This window comes from Hemiscyllium ocellatum, chromosome 4 (genome assembly GCF_020745735.1).
Source record: "Hemiscyllium ocellatum isolate sHemOce1 chromosome 4, sHemOce1.pat.X.cur, whole genome shotgun sequence".
Classification (NCBI taxonomy): domain Eukaryota; kingdom Metazoa; phylum Chordata; class Chondrichthyes; order Orectolobiformes; family Hemiscylliidae; genus Hemiscyllium; species Hemiscyllium ocellatum.
In genome coordinates this window covers 129304678-129326365 of record NC_083404.1, presented here as the reverse complement: position 1 = coordinate 129326365, position 21688 = coordinate 129304678, and the positions used below count along the sequence as shown (strand labels likewise).

Below are 21688 nucleotides of genomic sequence, written 5' to 3'. Positions count from 1 at the left end.
TGTGAACTGAAATTACCTTGAGGAGATATTAGTTGAGTAACATGGAGTGAATGCGCAGAACTTGCTGAAAAGAAGTGTGCTTACAGACGTTCAGAAAAATGGGTCATTAGATCTGAAACATTAACTCTCCTTTCTCTTCACAGATGCTGCCAGACCTGCTAAGTTTTTACAGCAATTTCTATTTTTGTTTCTGCTTACAGAAATGTCAGCTGAGAAAAAGGGATTTAGTATGTAGACTTTTCACTAAGTCTTGAATGTTGGTAAGGTTATTGTTGGGGTTAGAGTTGAATTGTCCTTCAGATATTGGTAATAAGTTTGTTCCAGTTTGTTCTTGTACAGTGTAACAGTTCATGTTTTTCTTTGTGAGATAAACACATGGGCAACTTATTTGAATTTGATTTTCATCATAACAAGATGCCAGGTCTCATTCTGGGATCTGATTTGTCCAGGATGACTCCTTTCATGGGACACACTGCAAGTTTCTACAGTTCAAAAGAGTAGGAAAGATTGAAGTGGAAATGCATGATTTTGATCTTGCATGTTGTAGACCATACTTAACCTGTCTTATAATATATCATGTTTCAGATTTCTACACAAGATTCCCTTAAAACTTAAGAATTTATACCTTTAAAAAAAAGGGGAGTGCTAAAGAAGTTGCTATCTTTTGAATTAACAATTCTAAGTGCTTCAGGTAGTACCTGTAGAGAAAATAAAACCGCGTTCTTCCAAACCCATGCCTGCTGCTAAAGTGAAGGTCAAGGGTAATGTACAGTGTCTGAAAATCACTAGCTACAGGTTTCCCTCAAAAGTTGCACATCCTCCTGACTTTGAAGTATATTTTCGTCTCTTGACTAACACTTGGTCAAAACCCTGGAACTCCATCCCTAACAGCACTGTGGCTACAGAGGCAAACTGAGCCTGTTAACAAATTGACAAGTTCTGATCTTTTTTGGATTACTAATAGCTGCAGCGAGCTGCCCTGAACTAACTGATGCCATGTGGAAATTATTTAATTTTAATGAATAAAAACACTTTGGAATTTAATGGGGGGGGGGGGGAGAAAGAAGAGAAAAAGATAGAGGAAGGGGAAAGGAGGAAGGAAACAGTTAAATCTAAAAATCAGATATATAAAAAAAAAATTTAACAAAATCAGTCAGCTCTTACCCTGAAGTGCTCCAGCTTTATGAATACTGCAATGGAAGTAGAAGGGATGTGAAATAAAATCAATTCAGACATTTGCTCAGGTGATTTTCCCCCAAATTGCAGAAAGCAGTGTCAGTTATTTTAAGAAATCCCTGCTACTAATTTAAGAATTGGCACAACAGCAGGAGCAAAAGCCTGGAGTTTAAAAAAAAAATCAATACTTTCCTGGAGTTGTGACTTTAGAACTCTGAATATCTTCTACTTCGAGTCAAATGGCTGCCTATGTCAACATATAGGACATATTACTGTGTCAAACCAGGAGTGAGGATAAAAAGTGCCACTGAAATATTAGTAAGAGCCTTTGGTATAAATTTTAAGAATCTAGGTCACTGTCAAGGTTAAAAAAGGCACCAACATTCTGAAGATAACAGAACAAGCACAAACAAACATTGTAGCTTTTTAATTGAATCTAATACAAAACAATTGCCATCTTGTTCATTGGAAGTAACTAGTGGATCAATATTCATTGAACTTCAGTTTCTTACAATTGTTAAATCACATTGACAAAGGCACTTTGGTGATAGACAAAAGTAACTTTAGAGAGAGTATTATATCTTAACCCAGAGAGAAAAAAAAACACTTTTCAATGTTTTGCATTTGTCAACATTTTGACAAGTATCAGTTGTTTCACTGAGCCTCATCCAGTTCTTCCTCATCCACGTCAAAATCCTCACCTTCATCAGCTGTTGCATCTTGATATTGCTGGTACTCGGACACCAGGTCATTCATATTGCTTTCAGCTTCACAGAACTCCATTTCGTCCATTCCTTCACCAGTGAACCAGTGCAGGAAAGCCTTTCTACGGAACATGGCTGAAAACTGTTCAGAGATTCGTTTGAAGAGCTCTTGAATGGCTGTACTGTTCCCGATGAAGGTGGAGGCCATTTTGAGTCCCCGGGGTGGAATGTCACAAACGGCCACTTTGACGTTGTTGGGAATCCATTCCACAAAGTAGCTGCTGTTCTTGTTCTGAACTGCAAGCATCTGCTCATCTATTTCCTTCATTGACATGGCACCTCGGAACACAGTGGCAACAGTCAGATAACGTCCATGACGTGGGTCACAGGCCGCCATCATGTTTTTGGCATCGAACATCTGTTGGGTGAGCTCAGCGACTGAAAGAGTGCGGTACTGTTGACTGCCCCGGGCAGTCAGAGGGGCAAAACCAGGCATAAAGAAGTGCAACCGAGGGAAGGGCACCATGTTCACAGCCAGTTTCCTCAGATCCGCGTTCAGCTGGCCAGGGAACCGCAGAGATGTGGTCACTCCGCTCATGGTTGCGGACACCAGATGGTTCAGATCTCCATATGTTGGAGTGGTGAGTTTGAGAGTACGGAAACAGATATCATACAGGGCCTCGTTGTCAATGCAGTAAGTTTCATCTGTGTTCTCAACTAACTGGTGAACTGACAACGTGGCATTATAAGGCTCAACAACAGTGTCTGATACTTTCGGAGATGGCATGACACTGAAGGTGTTCATGATTCTATCAGGATATTCTTCACGGATCTTGCTAATGAGGAGAGTGCCCATTCCAGAGCCTGTGCCACCTCCCAGCGAGTGGGTGAGTTGAAACCCTTGCAGGCAGTCACAATTCTCACATTCTTTTCTCAGTACATCCATCACAGAGTCAACCAGTTCAGCACCTTCCGTGTAGTGTCCTTTGGCCCAGTTATTTCCTGCACCAGTTTGTCCTATTAGACAGATAGGAACAAGAAACAAAAAAATGCAAAAATGTTGTACAGGTTGAGTTGAGCCAATTAATACTAGAGTTGCACTTCTATTCAGAGAAGAAAGAAAAACCTCAAAATTACATTTTCACGACCACAAGTGGTTGTTCTGTAAAACTTTGTTCCAAATGTCAACACAAAAAGCAATTTCATGCATCAATTTCTGCCATCACCTTCACATCACAGCAGTTTCACTGCCAACCTGGACTCACTGGCTCAGCTGGTTTAAAAAGTCCAGTTTAGTAATTTCCTGTGTGTGTGTTTTAAGAAAACAGGATGGAAGTGAAGGTGACAACAAAACCCCAAATCTATTCCACTCACACCGATGGAACCAAAAATTGTACTGTGGGACGAAGTAGGTTACCTACCTTCAGTAGAGTCCTTCACTGTTTGAAAATTCTTTTCCCAAATACAGTGCTTTTTGGAATGCATTTCTGGGTGTTCAAGTTATTAGGTAATGTAAATGCTCAGAACAGTAGCAGCAACTGTGTGCGCACAGCTTGGTCTTTAAGGAAAAGTTGCAGATCAGTGGCACCACACTGGCACTGTTGGACAGCAGGGAGAGTGGAGTGGGGGTGAGCTCTAGTGCTAGGGGATTCTTACTGTCAGCGCACAAATAAATAGGTGTTTATGACCACAAGTCTATCACCCTGGTGAGACCGAGAAGGATGTTTGTGTTGGCACAGGATATTCTAAAGTGTAGGGGGAGCAGCCAGAGGTAGTAGTCTGTATTGGTACAAAACATTGGCAGAAAGAAGAGTCCCTGCAATGGGAGTTCCGTAGGAAGTTGAAAATCAGGACTTACATGGACAGAGTTCAGGAATATGAAGGGTGCAATTGTACTACAGGCCTCCCAACAGCCAGCAGGTAATAGGAGGAAGAAGTGATCAGATTAAGGAAACAACAGTAGTGGTTTTCAAACTCTAGCTTTCCTGAAGAAGGGCTAAGGCCTGAAATGTCGACTCTCCTGCTCCTTGGATGCTGCCTGACCTGCTGTGCTTTTCCAGCAACACTTTCAGCTCTGATCTCCAGCATCTGCAGTCCTCACTTTCTCCTTTTCAAACTCTATTTGACTTGGATTCTTAATGCCACATGCTTAGGTAGTAGAGTTTGTTGTGTTTCCAGGACTGGTTTTTGAAACAGTATGTGAACAGTCCAACTTGGGAAGGGGGCACATTCAACTTCGATTTGGGGAAGTGAGCCTGGCCAGGTGATCAGTTTCAATGGTGGAATCATTTCAAGAAACGAGATAACAATTCTGTGAATTTAAGTTACTTATGGAAAAGGAAAGAGTAATCCTCGGGTGCAAGTGTTAAACTGTGGGAAGGCTAGCTACAACAATAGTAGGCAGGAACTGGAGAATGGGAGAGAAAAAAAAAAGGTGAGGATTGCAGATGCTAGAGATCAGTCAAAAAAAAGGTGAGGTGCTGGACAAACAGCAGGTCAGGCAGCACGTGAGCAGCAGGAGAGTCAATGTTTCAGGCATAAGCCCTTCATTAGGAAGGTGGGGCCCCACATTCCTGATGAAGGGCTTATGACCAAAAATATCAACTCTCCTGCTCCAGGAACTGGAGAATGTAGATTCACGGCAGTGGTTTGAAGGTAAATTTCACATCTGACATGTGGAAATCTTTTAAAGTCCAGTTTATCAGGACAAGTATGTTCCCATGGAAGAGGAGGATAAGGATAGCAAGATTCAACAGAAATTGAGAACTTAGTGGAAAAAAGGGGGCGTGCATAACGTGTAGGGTACTGAAGACAGGCAGTGCTTTTGAATATAAAGATAGCAGGAAAGAATTTGAACAGGGAATTGGGAGGGCTAAAAAGGGGCTGTCTTTAGTGAACAGAATCAAGGAAATCCTAAGTTTTTTTAAAATAATATAATGCTATTGGGAAAGGGTAGGCTCACTCAAGAACAAAGGAGGATATTTATTTGGTGCCAGGAGACAGTGGGTGAGATCTTTAATGAAGATTTGCATTGGTATTAAAGAGACATAAGAGTCTCAGGAGGTGTACAGTGATTTTCTATGATATGTCAATAGACAAGTCGGTGTTGGGTGTTTTGAAAAGCATTAAGGTAGACCAGTCCCCAGGGCTGGAAGGGATCGATCCCAGAATGCTGAGAGAGAAGCAGGCAAGGAAGTTACAAGGGTTTCATTCAAAAATCTTTGAATCTTTAGTGACAGGAGAGATCCCGGAAGGCTACAAAATAACTTTTGTTCCTTTCTTTAGAAGTACAGACTGGTGAGCATTACATCAGTGATAGGGAAATTATTGGAGCAGATTCTTAAACACAAGATTTACTCACATTTGGAAAATTATTGACTTGGTTGCAACAGACAGCATGGCATTGAGCAGAGGTGTTAGTGTCTCAGAAACTTGATTTGTCACTTCCTCAAACACAATGGATGAGGGCAGAGCATTGTCTAAAGTCCATAGATAGTCTTGAAAATGGCAGGTTGATACACATGGGACACAGCTGGCAAGATGGATACAGGACTGGGAGATTTGTTCCAACTAAAGCAACCATCTTGTCACATATTAAAAGCCTGGAAACCATTACAAATATCATTAGTGTCTGCTTGTTAAGCTTATATATTCCCAGGCTCAGTGAGATGGTGACCTTGCAGCTGTATTAATGCCTCAGTGAAACTCTTTCCCAGCATGGGAGTGTTCTTTTACAAGAAAAACTTTTTAATACTAACACTTGCTTAACAGCTACTAACTTGCACTGTCCAGACACTACATGACTGGGGCTAGTGTTGGGCAAAGTGCCTACTTGCTCATTATACTTCAATTAACAGTTTGCTAATTAAGTGATTGTAACCTATATAATTCACACAACTGTATCACAGAATGACTGTGACCATTAGGTCAACTTGTCTCTCCTCGTGAGTTCACAAATAATCAGTCAATAACAAGACTTGCGTGGCATGACTCATTGTTCCTCTAAATTGGACCACTAGGAGGGAGTCACCCACTGCATAATTCATTTCGTCCCCAATAGTTGGCGAGTCGGCAGGATCTCTATTTCAGGAAATTTCCTGACATTCCCTGTGCCCCCCCCCTTTGATTTTCTCCCTATTTTGTACAAACTCCTGGAGCAGATGGGTTTAGTTTGTGAAGTGATGGCAGACGATATTTCCTCAGTCAGCAGGTTTGTTTTTTTTTGCAACAAAGCAGGAGTTGTCTTCACCGTTGGCAGTGTTTCCCTCAGCCACAAGCTGGACTGGCTAGGACTGGGCTGTGGCGATGGAGGCTAGTAGTTTTAGCTTTGCTTATTAAGAATCAGATAACTACACCTGGAGCCACTAGCAAAGTGTGGCAGCAATAAAGGGTGTTTGGAGACTCCTCCAAAGCCACCCTGGCAGTTCCTCCTGAGCCAACAAGTGTGTGCAGGGAGCTGGGTTCCCTGTTAAGCTATGGGCTGTTGAGATGCACTGAGGCAATATTGGGTTGAAGGAGACTGCGCCTGACTTTGTGATTAATTTGGCAGCAGTTGCCTCGAGTTGTTGGCCAGGATCCCACCTTCTGGTGTCCATCTCTGCTTCCGTGTGTCCTTGTCCTTGTGTTTTTGCTTTGCTGTCTGCTCTGTTTAAGTGACACTTATGATTGACAGCGACAGACTGTCCCCGGGGAGGAGGTTACCTCGTCCTACTGTGAGGGGTGGCCTGCAACATCTGGGACCTTTGAAAAGGACTCTGCAGCACCACGGTAAATATGTGACGTGCAAGAAGGAGTTAGGAAACTGCTGATACCTCTGGGCTCACCGGCTGACATTTGGAGGGAAACGGGTGATAGCTGTTCTATCATTCCTTTGATCTACATGGGTGGTCCCATGGGAATTAGCCTTGTGGGTTTAAAATTAGATAAGATTATTGGTCGGTCAACATTCAGGGTGGGTGTGGCGATTCCACCTGCGATCATAACTAAATGCTCATGTCTTGAAAAAATGTAAGACATTGCTAAAGGACCCCACCGATCCTCCAAACACCCTCCTCCTGTTCCCTTTGCACCCCCCTGCCTTACTGCCCTCCGTACCCCCAAATCCCAGTTTCACTTTGACCCCAAGTCCCTTATGGAGGAGATTGGTGCCTTCATTACCACTGGAGACTGAGCAGGTGGGTGCTGAGCCCAGTGCTGCTTCTGTACCACCTACTGAGTCCCACCCCCAAGGGGTCATCTCATGGCACAATTGTCTAGAATAACGATAGGACACACACGACTTGACAAGCCTTGGACCCACGTGGAGGTCCGTGGGATGCTCCAGGTCCAACATAGTGAGCTTTTCCCTTTTATAATTAGCTTTTACAAATCTGGAGGTATTTCTGACTGCCTCTTGCAGGATGTGCAGCCTTTACTCCAATTGGCTTCCAGTTCCCTTCTGGAACAGAGTGTCCTGGTTCCTACACACAGCCCCTGCAATATCCCAAATTTTGCCTGTGCTAAAACCTGGCAAACCTGACACCTTGCATTAATCTATGGGCTGTCAACACTGTTGTTCCTTGCTCCCCTGTAGTCCCTGACACTAATGCTATTCTCACCATCCTCCCTGCCTCAGCCACTTGTTTTTCTGTGGTTGAAAGTTGTCCTCTGATAGTCACCAAAAGGTGCCGACTGTCAGTACACATGGACTCTGCTTCCCCAAGAGTATATGGAAAGCCCCACTGTTCAGTGTGCTCGAGATCCTCCACATGCCTTGCAACAGCATCCTTGTTCAATGTGCTGATTATTTTCTCGTTGTTTCCACTTCATCTGATGCCTGCATGCAAGATACCGTTTCCCTGCTTCAGTGCTTGGTACAGGATGGACACAAGGTTTCTGTGGATGAGATGCAGCTCTGCCAACCCACTGTTCATTCCTTAGGTTTCACAATAATTGCTGGGTACGAGGACACTTGCTGTTGATCACTCAAAAGGCCATCACAAATCTCCCTCCCTCCCAAACATGTCCTGAACTTGTAATTTGCTATCCCCAGAAATGACTAGAGGAATTGGATTCCTGATCTTTGAGAGATTACTGCACCTTTGAGAGGTGTGTCTTCACCTTCGAAACCATTGAGGCTGCAGTGGACCCTGAAATGACAGGCTTTTGAACAACTGAAGTCTGTATTGAGCTCTGCACTTGCTTTGGGGTCTTTTGGATTATTCACAGCTGTTTCAACTTTATGTTGCTGAGAGGAAGGGTTATGCCTCTGCAATTCTGACAAATGCATGGAGATCTCCAGCACTGTCATCTTTTACTCTGTCCAGTTGCTTCCTGGTGTAAGGGGAATGCTGGAGGGTTTGTGAGCTGCAGCAACTGCCTTGGTAATGGTTGAAAAGTCCACCTTCCTTGTGCTGGATCATCCATTGCACGGTTTTTGTTCCATGTTCGGTTTCCCTGCTACTGAACTCTGCAGCTACCCAACATTTTACTGCTTCCAGACATACAGGCTGGGAGGTCATTCTACTCTCCCACTAATCTTATTCTGCGCTGTGCCCCACCTTTGAATCCCACTACCCTCCTTCCCATCACCAACTCCTTTAGGGTAACCTGACTGTTTATACACCATCCATGTTGTTACCTTTCACTCAGACCTTTCAGAAAACCCTCTGGAAAATCTTATATGGTCTTTTTCACAGATTGCCTATAGGAGGAGCATTCAGATCACATGACCGTGGCAGGCTGTGCTGTCTAAACATCATCTGAAGTCCTCGAATCTGCAGCACTCCCTAACAGTACTTCAACGCAGGTAGAGGAGCCTTTTGCTCTTACATGGGCATGCATCTTAGCTCCTGGAAAGTCCGTTAACATTTATACTGATTCCCATTATGCTTTTGGAATGGTGAAAGATTTAGGGGCCTCTTTAAGCTAGGGGTTTCATCACTTCAGGTAAACCCTTACATCGTGATCAGCTTTAATAATCTTTTAAGGCCATTCCCCTCCCTTTGGCTGTAGCTGTCATCAATGCACTGCACACACGGCCACTGGGGATAATGCTTTTGCTGATAGGACCACTCAGGTGGCTGCTACTAACCCAAATATGCAAGTTTTACATCCCCCTAAAATTACACCAGCTTCCCATTGTTCCTGATCTTTTAGAGGACATCCATAATGCTTGGCTGACAGCCCCTCCATTTGAGTGCATTCATTGGGCTAGTTTAGTTGCCACCGAATCTGAATCCTTTTGTCTTATGGTTCCTAAAGGCTGCACCATCTGCTGCAAGTCCTACATTGCCTAGCCCTGGCCAGGTTGGTTAGTGGGGCATGTGCCATACAGTCCCATGTTTGTTATGCCCCTGGCTTCACTCCTGCTTGTGCTTTGCTGCCACACTCTTATTTACCTACAAACCATTCACTCAAAGCCACCGGCCAAGTTGGACCCTTTGTGAAACTGCAGACAGATTTTGCACGTATGCCAACAAGGCTGGGTTTCCATTACCTACTGGTGATTGTAGATCTGTTCTCCAAATGGGTTGAGGCTTTTCCCACCAAGGATGATGCTAGGGCAGTTGTTAAACACTTACTGAGGGATAGGATTCCTAGATGTAGCGTCCCTGGGTCTACTGACAGTGATAAAATGTACTCATTTCACTTCTGTGGTCATTAAAGCTATAGTGAGGCTTTGTGAATTTCCTGGCAACATATTCCTTATTGGGCACAGTCCTGTTATGTGGAAAGCAGCAATGGCACCCTTAAAACAGCCCGTATTAAGCTATCACGGGATATGGGCTTACCCAGGCCTGAAGCTCTGGGTAACTCTAACAGGTCTCACTCCTTAGGGCCTTAGTATAATCAAAGGCTCTGTGTCAAGAGCAGAGTCACATCAGAAGAGAGCACAGGAGGCATGGGTCTGCCCATTTAAAATCTCAAAAAGAGAGAGAGTGAGACCTGTTGTAGTCAGAGAGTCAGAGATGTACAGCATGGAAACAGACCCTTCCGTCCAACCTGTCCATGCCAACCAGATATCCCAACCCAATCTAGTCCCACCTGCTAGCACACGGCCCATATCCCTCCAAACCCTTCCTATTCATACACCAATCCAAAGGCCTCTTAAATGCTGCAATTGTACCAGTCTCCACCACATCCTCTGGCAGCTCATTCCATACATATACCACCCTGTGTGTGAAAAGGTTGCCGCTTAGGTCTCATCTTTCCCCTCTCACCCTAAACCTATGCCCTGGACTCCCCGACCCCAGGGAAAAGGCTGTCTATTTACCCTATCCATGCCCCTCAATTTTGTAAACCTCTAGAAGGTCACCCCTCAACCTCCGATGCTCCAGGGAAAACAGCCCCAGCCTGTTCAGTCTCTCCCTATAGCTCAAATCCTCCAACACTGGCAACATCCTTGTAAATCTTTTCTGAACCCTTTCAAGTTTCACAACATCTTTCCAATAGGAAGGAGACCAGAACTGCATGCAGTATTCCAACAGTGGCCTAACCAATGTCCTGTACAGCCGCAACATGACCTCCCAACTCCTGTACTCAATACTCTGACCAATAAAGGAAAGCATACCATTATCCTATCTACCTGCAACTCCACTTTCAAGGAGGTCATTGTTTGGTTAACCTGATTCTAAATGGAATATAGAGCAAGGGACAGAGCTTCAGGCCTGGGTAAGCCCATATCCCGTGATAGCTTAATACGGGCTGTTTTAAGGGTGCCATTGCTGCTTTCCACATAACAGGACTGTGCCCGATAAGGAATATGTTGCCAGGAAATTCCCAGAGCCTTACTAATAGCTTTAACGATCACAAAAGTGAAATGAGTACCTTTTATCACTGTCAGTAGACCCAGGGACGCTACATCTAGGAATCCTATCCCTCAGTAAGTGTTTAATAACTGCCCTAGCATCATCCTTGGTGGGAAAAGCCTCAACCCATTTGGAGAACAGATCTACAATCACCAGTAGGTAATGGAAACCCAGCCTTGTTGGCATACGTGCAAAATCTGTCTGCAGTTTCACAAAGGGTCCAACTTGGCCGGTGGCTTTGAGTGAATGGTTTGTAGGTAAATAAGAGTGTGGCAGCAAAGCACAAGCAGGAGTGAAGCCAGGGGCATAACAAACAATGGGACTGTATGGCACATGCCCCACTAACCAACCTGGCCAGGGCTAGGCAATGTAGGACTTGCAGCAGATGGTGCAGCCTTTAGGAACCATAAGACAAAAGGATTCTGATTCGGTGGCAACTAAACTAGCCCAATGAATGCAGTCAAATGGAAGGGCTGCCTGCTGAGCATTACAGATGCCCTAGGGGTCAGTGCTGGGACCCGATTATATTTTTAATAAACGATTGGAGGAGAATGCAGGTAGCCTGATTGGCAAGTCTGGAGGATACAAACATTAGGGGAGCTGTGGAGGATTGCCAGATGATAGAGAGGTTGGAGACTTAGCCACAAAAAAAATGTCACATGGAATTTAATGTCAACAACTTAGAGAGGATGCTTTTTGTAAGATCAACAGAGGAGGGAAATGGCAGAACCTTTAGCAGCAAAGGGAATCTAGGCATACAGATGCCAAGTTCCCTGAAAGTGACAACATGGCACGTTGCCTACATTGGTTGGGGTACAGTATGAAAATTTGCAAGTCATGTTGCAGCTGTATGACTAGTTCCAGCCACATTTGAAACAGTGTACAGTTCTAGTCACCACACTATCAGGAGGATGTGGGAGGAAACAGAAACCATTTACCAGGATATTGCTGGTTTGGGGACATTCGAGAACTGGACAAACTTTGATTGCTTTCATTTGAAAGTCAAAAGAATGAGGGGTGACCCAGTAGAATTTTAAGATTACAAGAGGCATCGACACAATGTATAGTCAGAGTCTTCCAGGGTAGAGGTGAAATTACTAGGGGACATAGTTCAATGTAAACAGGTGCAAGTTTAAAATGAGAGGAAAGTTTTTTTAAATAAAACAAAAAAAAGGGGCAAAATGTGCCTGAATGCATTGACAGAGGAAGTTGTGGAGGCAGATACAATAGCAACATTTAAGAGTATCTTGATAGATATAGAAATAGACAGGGAATACTGTAGAGGGATACAAACTACAGAAGCAAAAAAAGGTTAAATTTAGAAAAGCATCGTGTCTCAGCAGTCTTGGTGTGCCAAGAGATCGGTTCCTGCACCGTTTCCTGATCTTAACATTTTAAACACCAAGTATAAGCAATAGAAATACTAGAGGAGGTTGGGCCCTTTGAGTGGAATATCCTTCCACAAGGCAGAATGAGATCAGGTCCTCATGTGAGGTCGACACAAATGGAACTTTAGACATTTTTAGATAGAATTCTACTCTACAACATTGCTATTCTGTGATATCAGACCAAAAACAACATTAAGAGGCTAATCTTTGTTTTCCTGTTATTTGCCTTTTCAGCTTTCCTAAATGATCTGAACTCCAGACAATAAACTGCCGAGTCTGCTGACTGAGGTCACAGCCACTCTGCTGAACAAGCTGAACACTACTGCTGGGATCAGCCACACTGGAGCTCAGACACTTTTCAAAAGAAAGAGAGAGAGGTCTATGGCTGTTAAAAAAAAAGTATGTGGTCATTACAGCTGAATCATCTCATTGCACTGGCCAACTGATTTCCAACTGTCTGTTCAGAGATGGTGTTTACTCAAATCCTCTGGCACAGTTATGAACTTAGTAACACCCAAAAAAAAATCCTCCTACCATTAACATTTTAGTTGCCATCTGGCTTCTACAGGCTAAGAATGATACATTACACTTAATGTAAATCCTATAAACTATCCCCACCAGTTCTACAAAGAGGCAGGTCAAGCTACAAACAGCTGCCATACTGCAACCTGACAGATTTTTTAAAAAAAATTATCTTAAGCACAAGCTTCAGAACACTAGGGTCAAAGGCATGAAAAACTGCCTCAATCCTTTGCAATGATGTCATTTGTCCTCTCTACTGATGCCTATATTTGTAGAGAACAGAAAGCAAGACACCACCTCTGGAACACTGAGCAGTTAACGGACTTGAAGTTTCTCACTGTGCCATGAGCTACAGACAATGCAGTTTCAACACAAGGTGGCCTAACATCAGCGACTACAGCTTTTTTCAACTATTAAAACAGCCTGCAGGACGCCATCCTGTCTAAACAAATTGGGTCTCCATTCAGTACAGAAAGCTCAGACTAATTACAGAAAGATCAAAAACTTATGCGTTTTTGAAATAGGACATCTCCATTTGGTATTAGACTCATTTCTACATTTTGCAGCCAGTAAGCTGTAGATTGCACTTTTAATGAAGTTAGAATCACTGCAATTGGATGCTATAATTAGCGACATGACATGAAAATAATTCACCTTCATCCCAAATTTACAACATATTTCAAGCTTATTTTTACTTTTAATGTTCCCAGACAGTGATGTGGTGTAATCAAATATCAACTTCATCCCAACGAAGATTAATTTCTTTTTCCCCCCGAGATAAAATTCAGAGGGAAGTCCTGTTTCACATCATAGAATCCCTACAGTGCGAAAACAGGCCCTTCGGCCAACAAGTCCACACCAACGCTCTGAAGACATTTCCCAACTTTATTATCCGATATTTACCTCCAACTAATGCATCTAACCCACATATCCCTAAACACCATGGGCAATTTGGCATGGCCAAGTCACTTAACCTGCACATCTTTGGACCCACACAGACACAGGGGAGAATGTGCAAACTCCACACAGACAGGTGCCTGAGGTTGGAATTGAACTGAGGTCCCTGGCACTTGAGGCAGTAGTGCTAACCATTGTGCCACTGAGCCAGCTAAAAATTGGAACATTATGAAAACAAAACTATGGACTGCAAATACTGGAGTTTTTCCAGTAACTTCGAACTTCAACAGCTCTGGCGGAACCAGAGAGAGAAAGCAGAGTTGAGGTTTCGGGTCCAGTGGAGCTCTCACCATTATTCAAGTTGGTTTCTATTTTAGATTGGTTGGAAAAGGAAAACCTTACTGGTGAAGTATAACTTGGACCTTTGGTAACTGGAACTAGAGCTATTTTAGGTCATTCTACAGATCAGCTATAACAAACCAGTCAAGAGAATGGTCATTGGCACAGTTAACATTCATCACCACTCCTGGTGAGCCACCTTGAACTGCTGCTGTCCTTTTCCAGGATTTTGACCCAGTGACAATAAGAAAAGAAAAAGAAAAAAAAAGACATCATCAAGATGAGATGTGCGACTTGAAGAGTGGGACTGCATGGTCAGAAGGTCGAGAGCCAACCTCAATTCAATTCATACCACCCTCCAGCAATTGCTCATTAATGATATGAAATTGACAGTTATTTAAGTGTCTTGTTTTGGAATGTGGAGGACACATTGAGTGGTTGCAGAGGTGTTTATTTCACACACAAAAAAAATTGCTGCTCTCTGTGGTCAAATCCAGTTAAAGAGGGACTCTATCAAATTGTGGTAAAGCAGGTCAAAACTTGAAGCAAGGAGTTTCTGACAAGCATTGAACACTGCTCCAAAATGCAAGGTTTATCTCACAGTACTGTCCTAGAAGTGGAGGTCATAGGTTTAGGGTGAGGGGGCAAGATATAAAAGGGACCCAAGGGGCAACTTCTTCATACATAGGTTGGTGCATAGAATGAGCTGTTAGAGGAAGTGGAGGCTGGTATGACTGCAGCATTTAAAAGGCATCTGGATAGGTATATGAATAGTAAAAGTGAGGTCTGCAGATGCTGGAGATCAGAGCTGAAAGTGTGTTGCTGGTTAAAGCACAGCAGGTTAGGCAGCATCCAAGGAACAGGAAATTCGACGTTCCGGGCCAGAGCCCTTCATCGGGAAGGGCTCTGGCCCGAAACGTCGAATTTCCTGTTCCTTGGATGCTGCCTAACCTGCTGTGCTTTAACCAGCAACACACTTTCAGCAGGTATATGAATAGGAAGGGTTTAGTGGGGTATTGGTTAAATGCTGGCAAATAGGACTAGAGTAGGTTCGGATATCTGGTTGGCATGGACAAGTTGGATTGCAGGGTCAGTTTCCATGCTGTACATCCTTATGACTACTATCAATACCTCCAATAAGAAATTCAGAAGTAAAATCTTTATCCAGTAAAGTTAGAATGTAGCATTCACTGACCAAGGTGAATAGCTAGATGCAGTTAAAGGGAAGCTGAATAAACAAAGGACAAAGCAATGGAAAAATATTGATACACAGAAGAAACTCATGTGGATTCTAAAGACCAGCATGGACTATTTCAGCTGAATGGCCCACTGGTCTGTTATAAATAGGTCACTCCAGCAACATTCTCTACACGAGTCTCAGACTGGGTGGGCAGGGTGCTGGGAAGAAGGGTATGCACATGTGTGATGGTCAAAATGTGGGGATCACCACAAAGGGTAATCTGCAATGGACCTTCTCCCTTACAGTGGAACGTCCAATCATTGACCGGCTCAATGTTACGGAGAATGTAATTTGAACAGTTCATTGGGCCTTTTTCACAAGTTAGGCCGATTACTTTTTGAAATACATACCAGAGACTGTAGAAAGTGCCTGAGATGCAGTTGAAATTAGATAAAACAGAATTAAAGGAGCAGAAGGACAAATAAAGCAGTTTCACAGAAGTGTTAGATTAAGTGAATGGGCAAATCACAGCAAACGGATTTCAGTGTATGCAAATTTAGTTAACAAAGATAAGATACCGTACACAAAAAAATAAGAATGGAGGTTAAAGAGATTGTGCAGGACGGTATACTATTCCAGGTGCCTACATTATAGTAAAGTACACAGAATGCAATAAAAGGATTCATGAAACTGTTGAATTTATCCAGAGGACGAGAACAAAAAAAAGAGTATAAATTGTTTCAGTTAAAGCTTTGGTTAGACTGGATGCCAACTCAGATCTGGAAGCCACACCTTCAGAAGCTTAATTTTCAAGTTCAGTACAGATTTAGCAGAATGATACTGGATTCCAAAGGGTTAAATTACAGATTCAAATTCAGGCAAGATAAAAATAATCTAATTCTGGTGGTTAGGCAATGGACTGTACACAAATGGAATCTGATCTTTCAAGAGTAAAGATATGAACACACAGAGGGTACAAAAACTTGGAACTTCTCCAAGTAACTAAAGTATACATTTTTCATCCAAAAGGTATCAATTTCAATATCCAATAGTATGAAGCAGATATGCAGTTCAGTTACAGCTCAACCATGATCTTACTGAATGAGAACAGGTTTGAAAGGCTGAATGGCCTCCTCGTATTCCTATGAGAGTCTGTTGGGTGATTTAGAACAAAGGAGGGAAATTAACACCAGCAGAACATATGGGCTGACTGGCCTTTTTCTGCCCTGATATGGTATATAAAATGTTGCAGTGAATTCTCTGCGTCATAGACCCTTGCATAAAAGCAAATCAGACCATTGCTTCAATGCTAACCCCTCTGATCTCAAGATCATCTTTCCGTGCCTTAGGGAGTTTTTGAAGTCAATGAAAGCAATTCACCAACGTGCCCTGGAGAAACACAGCAAGCATTGCAGCAGTGGTGGGAGTAACAGAATGTTTCAAATCTAAAATAAACTTAACTAAACATTAACTGAGTCTCTCCACAGATGCTTCCAGAGTCTGAGGAGTATTAGCATTTGTTGCTTTCATTTTAGACTGAAAGTAAAATACTATAATTTCAATGAAACATTTAAGTCAACATCTTGATGTGGATTATGATCGCCATTACTTCACTGACACTAGGCTAAAATTCTGGAACAGCACAGCAGGTATTTCTAAACCCCAAGTGCTGCACTGATTCAAGAATGTACCCTTGAACACAGCAGGGATGGCCATAAACTTGGCTGAGATAGGAATGTCCACATCCCATGAACAATCAAAGGACTGATTTGCAATAAAATCTATTGGGAATTAGTGTAGGAGCAAATTACTGCAGATGATGGAATCTGTACTGAAAACAAAGTCTGAAATCAGCTATGAAGAAGTGCCATCTAGATTCAAAACATTAACTTGCTCGCTCTCTCTCTCTCACCAAGGATTCTCTGATCCTTATAATCTCCAACACATCAAATTAAGTTCTGTTAACTTTCCACCCATCCCTCAGACGGCATTGGGGTCTACCTATTCCCTGCCTTGTGATTTTTCCAACTCTTAGCAGCAATATTTGGGGAAGTATGATCGTTTCCGGTGGACGAGGGCTGAGAGTCAGGGAGACCACAGCAAATCGCCTCGCAGTGTGTCATTTGTACAGCAGCATTGCAAAGACCTGTGACATACACAGATTACTCACTGAGGAGTCAGTTTTGTGGCGCAGTGTTAGTGTTCACACTTCCGAGGATTAAACCCCCACCTGCTCCAGGAGCTGCGGATATCGGGGAAGTATTACTCACCGAAGATGAAGTTATCGGGTCTGAAAAGATGTCCCAAATTACCCGATCGGACACTGTCCATTGTCCCCGGCTCCAAATCCAATAAGATGGCCCTGGGGACATATTTCTGCGCTGAAAAAAAAAGTATTTTGTTAAAAAGTTAGCATTTGAACAGAGTAGAACATGAAAGCACCTTCCCCCCCCCCCCAAAATACACAGGCAGTAGTTTATTTCCCTCCCCCGAGAGAGAGAGAGTTGGTGTCTCAGGAACAAACCAGCTCAAGTTAAGATTTGGAGGCTCGGACTGATCGAGTAGAAACTCACAGGTCGCTTCGTTATAATAGACATTAATCCTCTCCAGCTGCAAGTCAGAATCTCCGAAATAACTGCCCTCCGGGTCGATACCATGTTCATCGCTTATCACTTCCCAAAACTGGGAAAAAAAACACAAGCAAAAATTTATGTTAAGCTTTTAAAAATATTGGATGAAGGGGAAAAGAAAACAGTTTGTATTTCTTTCATGAAGCCGGTCTGGTTTTAACGATTGCGTTTTTGTTTTGATTTCCCTCTTTTTAAAAAAGGGACCTTATTAAGTTACAGACTGAGTACAGTTTCTCAGGAGCGAATGTGGAGGTTAGAGACAGCTGGAAATCCAGTCCACGCCACTCCCTGTGCTCTGGGACTCAGAGGGGAGAGAGAGCAAGAGAGACATACACAAACTAATCCGGATAACCTTTTTATTTTAAAAAATAAATCGCACAACAGCAGGTTATAGTCCAACAGGTTTACTTGGAACTGTTTCAAACTCCCCCAATCCCGCCAAAAACAAAATAAAATCAGAGCAGCCGCTTCGAAACACAGCTCCCTATATTTTATTTTTATAATTACACCGTCCCCTTCAAATCGACCACTGACTGACTCTGTAAAGTCTCACAGGAACCTAAATAATTAGAGGTGAGGAAACACGCACAGCCGTCAATCGCCTTCCTACATTAAACCAGGGAGATATTCAGTCAGATAACCAGCCCCCTGCCCCTCAATAAATCCAGATCAAGGGGGGGGGGGGATTCTGTTCCACACAGAATGCACAAAGATTCACCTCACCTTGCTTCCGATCTGGTTGCCACATTGTCCGGCCTGTATATGAACTATTTCACGCATTGTGTTGCTGAAAGTTTATTTTTTATTATTTTAAAACTCTTCTCGGCTCCTCCGCCAGCCTCTCAGCTGTCTTCTTACCCCCTAACCCCCAGGCTCAGTCCCCTCCCGCCGCCTCGCTCCCTCCTTTATATCCGGACAGCTCTTCCCTCCCCCTAACCCCTCACTGAGGGCGGGGCACGTCCGGATATCTCCCTCTCTGCCTGGCAGCGTTCACTTTTAGTCCATTAAAGAAACATCTTCAGTCTGGAAATATGATTCTCGGTCTTCTGTTTTCGAAACGAAACGCCAGCTTTCATTCGAATCAACGTCGGAATTAATTCCCCATCGGGTACCATAGTCATCCATTAACATTTGCCCCTCATTCCCCAATTGCACGCAAGTTGTGAATTTAATTGAAAACAGTGCAGAAATGAGGTCGCTCAGCCCATCGTGTGTGTCGCTGTTAGCTGATCCCATTCACGTCAACGCCCTCGTTACATAGTCTTGAAAACTTCTCTTATCCAAGTACTTTACTGTTTCAAAACTTGGTATAGAATCTACTTCCATCAACTTTTCAGGGAGTCTCCTCCAAATTGCTGAGTAAAAGAAGTTTCTGCTAATCTCCCCTCATCACACCTGCCAGTAACCCTCAATCTGCGTCTTTTCTGATTTGGACTCTGTGCCAGCACAGTGATACCTTCCAGATGTAGTCAGAAAATTATTGAAGGATCACTCTACCAAAAAGCATCATGTTCAGTTATTAAGAATTCATCATTTAGTCCCACTTTCTTCCCTGAAGAAGGGCTCATGCCCGAAACTTCGATTCTCCTGCTCCTTGGATGCTGCCTGACCTGTTGCACTTTTCCAGCAACACATTTTCAGTTCCCACTTTCCCTTCCCCCATCTAACAGCATGTTTTTCTCTTCAGGTACTGATCCAGTTCCCTTTTCTGAATCCGCCTCCATCACAGTCTCATTTTATTCCAAATCCTAAACACTCCATTGCAAAACAAAATTCTTTCTTATATAAAACAAAACCATTGCAGATGCTGGAAATTAGAAACTAAGCACAGAGAATGCTGAAGAAGCTCAGCAGGTCTTGACAACATCTGTGGAGAAAAAAACAGAGTTAACAGTTCAAGTTATGGGCGGCACGGTGGCACAGTGGTTAGCACTGCTGCCTCACAGCGCCTGAGACCCGGGTTCAATTCCCGACTCAGGCGACTAACTGTGTGGAGTTTGCATGTTCTCCCCGTGTCTGCGTGGGTTTCCTCCGGGTGCTCCGGTTTCCTCCCACAGTCCAAAAATGTGTGGGTAAGGTGAATTGGCCATGCTAAATTGCCCGTATTGTTAGGTAAGGGGTAAATGTAGGGGTAGGGGAATGGGTGGGTTGCGCTTCGGCGGGTCGGTGTGGACTTGTTGGGCCGAAGGGCCTGTTTCCACACCGTAAGTAATCTAATCCAGTGTGACTTCTTCATTTGTTTCTCGTGTTGCCACTGCTTCTTTTGTCAATCATCTTAAATCAGTATCCTCCAGTTATAAACCCTTCTGCCAATGTTGTGTTAATAAGATGATAAGAAACAGGAACAGGAATAGGACATTTGGCCACCTGAGCCTACTCTGCCATTCATTGGATTATTGTTTACCTGGCATTTCTTACATCCACTTACCTGAGCTTTCCCCATAACCTGCGATTCCCCAACTGATCAAGAATCTCTCTCAGCCTTAAATACACTCCCACAATTTCTGTGGCAAGGAAGAAGAAATGTCTCCTTATCTTAGTATTAACTTAAATTAACATCCTTTTGTTCTGAGACTATACCCTCTGGTTGTAAAATCTTCCGTGAAACATCCTCTCAGCATTTACCCTATAAATCCCCTTGAAAATCCTTTTTGTTTCAATTAGATCATCTCTCATTTTTCTAAATTCCAGTGAGTAGAGCCCCAATCTGTTTTGCCATTGTTGATAAGAGAACCGGGGAGAAAGTGGGGTCTGCCTGAAGGGCTTATGCCCGAAATGTCGAATTTCCTGTTCCTTGGATGCTGCCTGACCTGCTGCACTTTTCCAGCAACACATTTTCAGCTTTGATAAGACAACCCCTCTATACCGGAGATCATTCTAAATAACCTAAATGAACTGCCTCCAATGAAACAATATCTTTCCTTATGTCAGGTGACTAAACTTGCTCACAGTGATCCAGATGTGATTTCACTTGCAGTAAGATTTTCCTACGCTTATATTTCATCTCCCTTGACATAAGGGTCAACATTCCATTAGCCTTTCAGATTATCTGCTGCATCCATGTACTAGCTTTCTGTGATTTGTGCAAAAGTACTTCCAAGTTCACTAAATATTTTCTACCACTTTTCTCCATTTAAAGGTTACAATTATTTCATTCTCTGAAATGAACAACCTTGCATTTTCACACTTTGTGATTCATTTGCTAACTTTTTGCCAACTTGCTTAACCTATCAATATGTTTGTATAAACGGTATCCCTCTCACAACCTCCCTTTCCACCTATTTTGCATTATATGAAAATTTGGCTACAGTATATTTGTTTCCTTTTATCCAAGTCATTAATAGTTGTGGTTCGGTTCGCCGAGCTGAGAGTTTTTGTTGCAAACATTTTGTCCCCTGTCTAGGTTGTCAGTGAAGCGGCAGAGACAAGCCACTATAAATGCCGGAGGAAACATCACAGAAGCGCTTCACAGGAGGCTCCTAAGCACTGAGGATGTAACCTAGAAAGGGGATGAAACGTTTGCAACAAAAACTCCCAGCTCGGCGAACAGAACCACAACAACGAGCACCCGAGCTACAAATCTTCTCCCAAACTTTGAAGTCATTAAGAGATATTGTGAACTGTTGCAGTCCCAGCAATAATCCCTGTGGAAATCTGTTGGTTATAAGTTGCCAATCTGAAAAGGAACCCTTATCCCCACTCACTCTTTCCTGCCCATGTGCCAATTCTCTATTCCCACCAATATACTACCTTCAATGCCATGGGCCCTTATAACAATATTTTGTGAGGTACCTTGTTGAATGCCTTCTGCAAGTTACAGGGCCCTTAATTTGAACCTCACCTGCGAATTCTCCTCTTGACCTTCTCTTGTGCTACTAGCTAGTGAGGGCAGGAATAGGAGGATAGAGCAAATGAATGCATGGCTGAAGAGCTGGTGTATGGGAGAAGGATTCACATTTTTGGATCATTGGAATCTCTTTTGGGGTAGAAGTGACCTGTACAAGGAGGATGGTTTGCACCTAAATTGGAAGGGGACTAATATACTGGCAGGGAAATTTGCTAG

At 43.2% G+C, this 21688-nt stretch overlaps 1 protein-coding gene across 1 annotated transcript; it reads right to left on the bottom strand.

Moving 5' to 3' along the window:
- Positions 1 to 1588: 1588 nt before the first annotated feature.
- Positions 1589 to 18503, bottom strand: LOC132815101 (tubulin beta-5 chain-like). Its single transcript, XM_060823862.1, has 4 exons — positions 18349 to 18503; positions 17569 to 17677; positions 17266 to 17376; positions 1589 to 2897 (listed from the first exon to the last, which is right to left on the bottom strand). The coding sequence occupies exons 1-4, from the start codon at positions 18403 to 18405 to the stop codon at positions 1831 to 1833; spliced, it is 1344 nt and encodes a 447-aa protein (XP_060679845.1). The 5' UTR covers positions 18406 to 18503; the 3' UTR covers positions 1589 to 1830.
- Positions 18504 to 21688: the final 3185 nt, after the last annotated feature.